Raw genomic sequence first — 5,756 nt, forward strand, 5'->3', positions numbered from 1 at the left:
TTTTTTCCTCAACTGTTTATAGGTTCTTGCTTTAAATTACACATGTATTTTTTTAATCCCTGCACAGGTTATGTACATTTCTTGTATAAGTCTATTTTTAATTGCACATTTTAAGTTTGTTTCATCTAGGGGGATTCTTTAAATCTTTTTCCAGGTTAATATATATGTATGGGGGGGTCGGTTTTGCGGTTTAATTTGTAACAAATGTTTCATGTCATGTACCTATCTATCTATCTATCTATCTATCTATCTATCGATCTATCTATCTATCTATTGCTTTGAATGGTAATAAAAACAATTAATATATCACAACCATTCTTTAAAGGAGTCAGTACAGCCTAAAACATGAACATAGGAAAATGTGGATTAGATAGGCTACATGTGGTAACCTACAGTAAATTAATGAGGTAGCATAATTCAAAAAAATATTCTGTTGTAGGCTATAAAAACATTGTGTGCCAGTCTGTGACACTTTTATGTCTTAGCTTTTATTATAAGGGCATAACAGAGTACATAAGAAGGTTTTTACATACAAAAACATTCAAGTTGAGGGAGCTTATTAATACTGGTTGGTTAATAACACTGTGACAAAAGATATAACTATGAAATATAACCTAAACTTACATTAGGCCTACATGATACTTATAGGCTAATAATAATAATAATAATAATAACAATAATAATACATTTAATTTGTAACGCACTTTACATTTTTGCAAAAAAATCTCAAAGTGCTACAGGAGAAAAAAAAAATATAGAAATAAAAACAAATTTAATCAACTAAGCAACTAACTAATAGTCTTTAAAGCTTATTGGAAGTTGTCACCCAAAATGCACTGAAACCTCGCTTTCAAGGAAACAACCAGCTGACTGCATCCTGTCAGTCATATTGCATATTTTTTTTATTATTATTATTATTATTTTTTAATTATTTAATGCCCATCTTCGGTTAAGAAACAGATAATGGTATCAACAACTGCAAACAGGCACAAGTGTAAAATGGAGGTAGAGCGGGGGAAACTGTCGCAAAACCTACCACAAAGCACGCCACAGGTGTCGTGCAGTAGCCCCTGATGTTCGGCGTGTGAAACCCCGACGGTCTCTCCGTACGGCACCCCAGCTGAAGACGGTACGCTCTTCATCTTGATGCGACCAAAAAGTGCAAAATTAAACGTTTAAACTTGGTTTCTAATGTGACTTTTTGTCCTCTGTGTGTTCCAGAAACATGCCTGCTAAGGGTCCTTTGCAGTCGGTCCAGGTTTTTGGACGTAAAGTAAGTAAATTTATGGGATTTATTCCACGTGTGGTGTTGTGGCTACCCTGACTTGCTAACACACTTGAGCTAAACGTGTGGATGTTCAACACCGTCATGCGGCATTCATTAAACTAAAATGTCGGTCAATATGGTTCCGAACAGTTATTTAAAGATGTATTGTTGTTGTTTGTTAACCTAAGTTGCCTGTGAAGCTGCTGCTCATCGGTTGATTTCCCTTCTGATTTAGTCAGAGTTAGCCTAGCTTGTTAGCCCGGTAGTCGCATTGGATGAACTCGTGTTCCCATCAGGAGGACACAATAAGTCATTTTAGCTCACTTAGCATGATATAGACACACCAGGTGACAAGTCAGCAACACTTTATTATCAACTTTATTCCAAAATCTCGAGTCATCTGTAATGAAACTAATGAATCAAGGCAGTTTTTTGGTTTTCCCTGTGTAAATGTTATTAAAATGTAATGACTATATTGTGATTTTGCCTGATGATGATGATGATGATCTTTCTGTCACAGAAAACCGCCACAGCAGTTGCCCACTGCAAGAGGGGGAATGGTCTGATCAAAGTGAACGGCAGACCCCTGGAGATGGTGGAGCCTGCTACTCTCCAGTACAAGGTGAGACAGGGGGGTGTATCTGAATTACATAGTACCTCTTCAGTCTGTCAGTACCTACTATCTGTGCTGTATACTGTTTAGTACCTACTATTCAGTACCAGGTGAGACAGGGGCTGCATCCGAATAGCCACAGTTCAGTAGGCACTACGTACTATTCAGTAGGAGTTTCAGTATACTGAACTTTCATGGTCATTCAGTATGCATTTTTTGGGTCCACCTCAGTAGACTGAACATTTCAGTATGGATACTAACTTCCTGGTTTCATGCAGTATGTATCAGATGCGTGCTTTCAGGAAATTAATTGTATTTTACCACCCACAATGCAGTGCGAAATTAAACGTAAATCGTCACTTCACGTCCGCCTCCAAATCAAAACAAACGAGCGTGGATTAATTCAATCAATTTTTAATCTAGAGTTAAAGTCCCGACTGAAATCACTACTTTAAATTAACAACAAAAAATATAACAAATGTCTGCATTATTATAAAACTTTTCCCCCTCTATTTAAATAATGATTTCACTATTTAAATGTGTCTTTATTGGTTTATTTTATATTCTGTATATTACTGTCTTTCATTTGTACTTTCCTTTATGTACTGTATGTGATTTAGTTATTTAATCTGTCTTTTACTTGATTTACATTGTAATATTGTTTTTTGTTTACCTGACTGTATATGCGCATTAAAAAACGGGTGAATGCGGCCGGTTCGGGAAACGTAAATGACGTCACTTCCATACTGAATGAATCATGTGAAGTAGGAACAAATATCTGCATACTGAATAGTAGGTACTAACAGTATACAGCACGGATAGTACGTACTGCCTACTGAAAGATTGAGTATGTACTTGGCAATTCGGATATGGCCAGGGGCTGCATCCAAATTACCAAGTACATACTCAATAGTACCTACTATTTAGTAGGCAGATATTTGTTCCTACTTCTGATTCATTCAGTATGGAAGTGACATCATTTACGTTTCCCGAACCGGCCGCATCCACCCGTTTTTTTAGTTTTGTTTTATTCAACAAGAGAAATGCTCATATACAGTCAGGTAAACAAAAAAACAATATCACAATGTAAATCAAGTAAAAGACAGATTAAATAACATACAGTACATAAAGGAAAGTACAAATGAAAGACAGTATTATATAAAATAAACCAATAAAGACGCTTTTAAATAGTGAAATCATTATTTAAATAGAGGGAGAACGGTTTTATAATAATGCAGACATTTGTTACATTTTCTGTTGTTAATTTAAAGTAGTGATTTCAGTCGGGACTTTAACTCTAGATTAAAAATTGATTCAATTAATCCACGCTCGTTTGTTTTGATTTGGAGGCGGATGTGAAGTGACGATTTACGTTTAATTTCGCACAGCATTGTGGGTGGTAAAATACAATTCATTTCCTGTAAGCACGCATCCGATCCATACGGCATGAAACCCGGAAGTTAGTATCCATACTGAAATGTTCAGTCTACTGAGGTGGGCACAAAAGATGCATACTGAATGACCACGAAAGTTCAGTATACTGAAACTCCTACTGAATAGTACGTAGTGCCTACTGAACTGTGGCTATTCAGAAAGGGCCAGGGGGGATGAACATCAGCATGGACATGTCTGATAAAGAACACTGTCATTAACATCTGTAACTCAATGTGGCAGTCACAGGTGGTTAACGCAGTGCACTATGACATGGCTTCCAGATCTAATCCTATTTTCAATGTTACGTCTTTCTGTCCCAGTATATGTGAAAGTGTGTGTTGACATGTTCATGCTTTCTTCAGCTTCTGGAGCCAGTGCTTTTGCTCGGCAAGGAGCGCTTCGCTGGAGTTGACATCAGAGTCAGAGTGAAGGGTGGTGGACATGTCGCGCAGGTTTACGGTAGGCAGAACATTATTTATATCGATTAATCTTTTCTTTCTTAGTTTCCTTTTCAAGTCAGTGTCTCATGTTTTTCAGAGTGTTCTCCTAAATGTTATGTTGTATTGTCTTCCAGCTATCCGTCAGGCTATCTCCAAATCCCTGGTTGCCTACTACCAGAAGTGTGAGTTTAAATATAATTTAGTGCTTAAACATCACTTGTACTGAAGTTAAATTTCTTGCTGTAAATGCTTTGACAAACTCTTCAGAGGCTAGGTGTGTTTACATTTATTTGAAGCACATCTTGTATATATCTAAGAGTGTTACATGAGGGTACTTTAATGTTTGAAAGGGCCTGGCCAAAACAATCAGCAGCTAATTAGTGTCACATTTATATCATAACATCAAGATATTGGGGAATTATAATATACAGAGAAAGGCACAACAAAGGTAAATATTTACAAATGTAATTGCTTCTAGTGTAATTTTCTTGAACACTGAATGCATCCAGTTAAACGAGCTTCATAAAATACAAAAAAAAGTTTGAAACTGACTAACCAGATGAAGCAGCAGCAGCAGCCTTGAATTCCCTTTTCTCAGCACTGTATGGACTTCAGTGTCAGTCAGTACATAGAGAAAGTCTAGATTGAGTAAAACTGTACTTTTAAAAACCATGTCGTCATGTTAGTCAAACAGAAATCATCCTAAAATGAATTTAAGTCAGACCAACACACCTAGATTATTATGTTGGGGATTGTTTTACTTTTGTATGTACACACCTCAATCACCAAACTGGACTAGTCGTTCTGTGCATGCTCAAGTCCCTGCACTGGGTTTTTACCCGGAAGTTGAACTGCATAAGTACGAAGCATTGCAGAAGTAGTGTCGTTGTCTGCCTTTGTATATCACCATAAACTACAGGCAGAGCATAACAAATCAACTAAAAGTCTAGTGTAGAGCTTTTTCAAATAGTACAGAGTTGTAAAGCTGGTCATGTTTTTACTTGTCTACTTACAACCACAGCTTTGTTGTTTGCTAACTTTTTAGCAAGGTCAACCGGAAGAAGGTCTAGTAGGAACTAGCTGAAAGGGGGCATGTTGCCACCTACTGTAGTGGAGGCAGACATTTTTCCACCAATAAATGGGTTCTCCTTGGTTCATGTATACTGGTACATGGACAGTATTCTGATTAAATTCCTAATTGAGCTGTAACCATAGCTCGACGGCTTCTTATTGATGTAAAATGATAAATGGTCACATTGGTTTTGATGCAGAAATCTCAGTATACATGTTTTTCATTTGTAACAGTGAACTACTGTTCAAACTTGATAAGCATAATGAAACACTTCAGATTGAAAAGAACACGCAGACTCACCTTCTTGTCCCTTTGCAGATGTGGATGAGGCCTCCAAGAAAGAGATCAAGGACATCCTGATCCAGTACGACAGGACCCTGCTTGTTGCCGATCCTCGTCGCTGCGAGTCCAAGAAGTTCGGTGGACCTGGAGCTCGTGCCCGCTACCAGAAGTCTTACCGTTAATCCCCCTGTACATTTTCATAATAAATTGGAGGAACCAAGGACTAAAATTGTGTTTTTTCTTTTTACAAACCCCTCTTACTTTTTTACAAAGAAGACAAGAAATACAGTTGAGCGTAGCATTATTAGTGCAGGGCAATATGAATTTCAAGTATTTCTATTAATGGTGGCTGTCCTCTGGACTGCTTTTATCTCCAGAAAAAAAGAGCAGGTTTAACTTCATCCTATCCTGATCGGAAAGTCCTCAGTTAAACTTGACCTTTTGACCTCTGTGTGGGGATGAAGAAATGACCTAATGAGAAGTATACCTAACGACTACAATAATATCTAACAAAAATGAATAGGAATTGCCATAAATTATATTCTCTACATTTCTAAGAGCAGACCTGCCTACATTACTAGAGACATATCTTTTGTTGTATGTGTCTGCTCAGTGTTTGAGTCTAAACCTAATGTAAAGCTGAATTTG

At 37.2% G+C, this 5,756-nt stretch overlaps 1 protein-coding gene across 1 annotated transcript; it reads left to right on the forward strand.

The window, feature by feature from the left end:
• Positions 1-1,030: 1,030 nt before the first annotated feature.
• On the forward strand, positions 1,031-5,337 carry rps16 (ribosomal protein S16). The gene is made up of 6 exons (XM_061030198.1): positions 1,031-1,129; positions 1,222-1,273; positions 1,788-1,889; positions 3,677-3,773; positions 3,889-3,936; positions 5,145-5,337. Exons 2-6 carry the CDS (start codon positions 1,226-1,228, stop codon positions 5,288-5,290), a joined length of 441 nt encoding a protein of 146 aa, XP_060886181.1. The 5' UTR covers positions 1,031-1,129; positions 1,222-1,225; the 3' UTR covers positions 5,291-5,337.
• Positions 5,338-5,756: the final 419 nt, after the last annotated feature.

The sequence above is a fragment of the Labrus mixtus genome, chromosome 22, assembly GCF_963584025.1.
Source record: "Labrus mixtus chromosome 22, fLabMix1.1, whole genome shotgun sequence".
In the NCBI taxonomy this organism is placed as follows: domain Eukaryota; kingdom Metazoa; phylum Chordata; class Actinopteri; order Labriformes; family Labridae; genus Labrus; species Labrus mixtus.

Bases quoted from the DNA above. Each gene is read 5' to 3' on its own strand.
- rps16 (XM_061030198.1), top strand. From the start codon at position 1,226: ATGCCTGCTAAGGGTCCTTTGCAGTCGGTCCAGGTTTTTGGACGTAAA. The intron at 1,274-1,787 runs GTAAGTAAATTT...TTTCTGTCACAG, and splicing joins TCCAGGTTTTTGGACGTAAA to AAAACCGCCACAGCAGTTGC. The intron at 3,937-5,144 runs GTGAGTTTAAAT...GTCCCTTTGCAG, and splicing joins GGTTGCCTACTACCAGAAGT to ATGTGGATGAGGCCTCCAAG.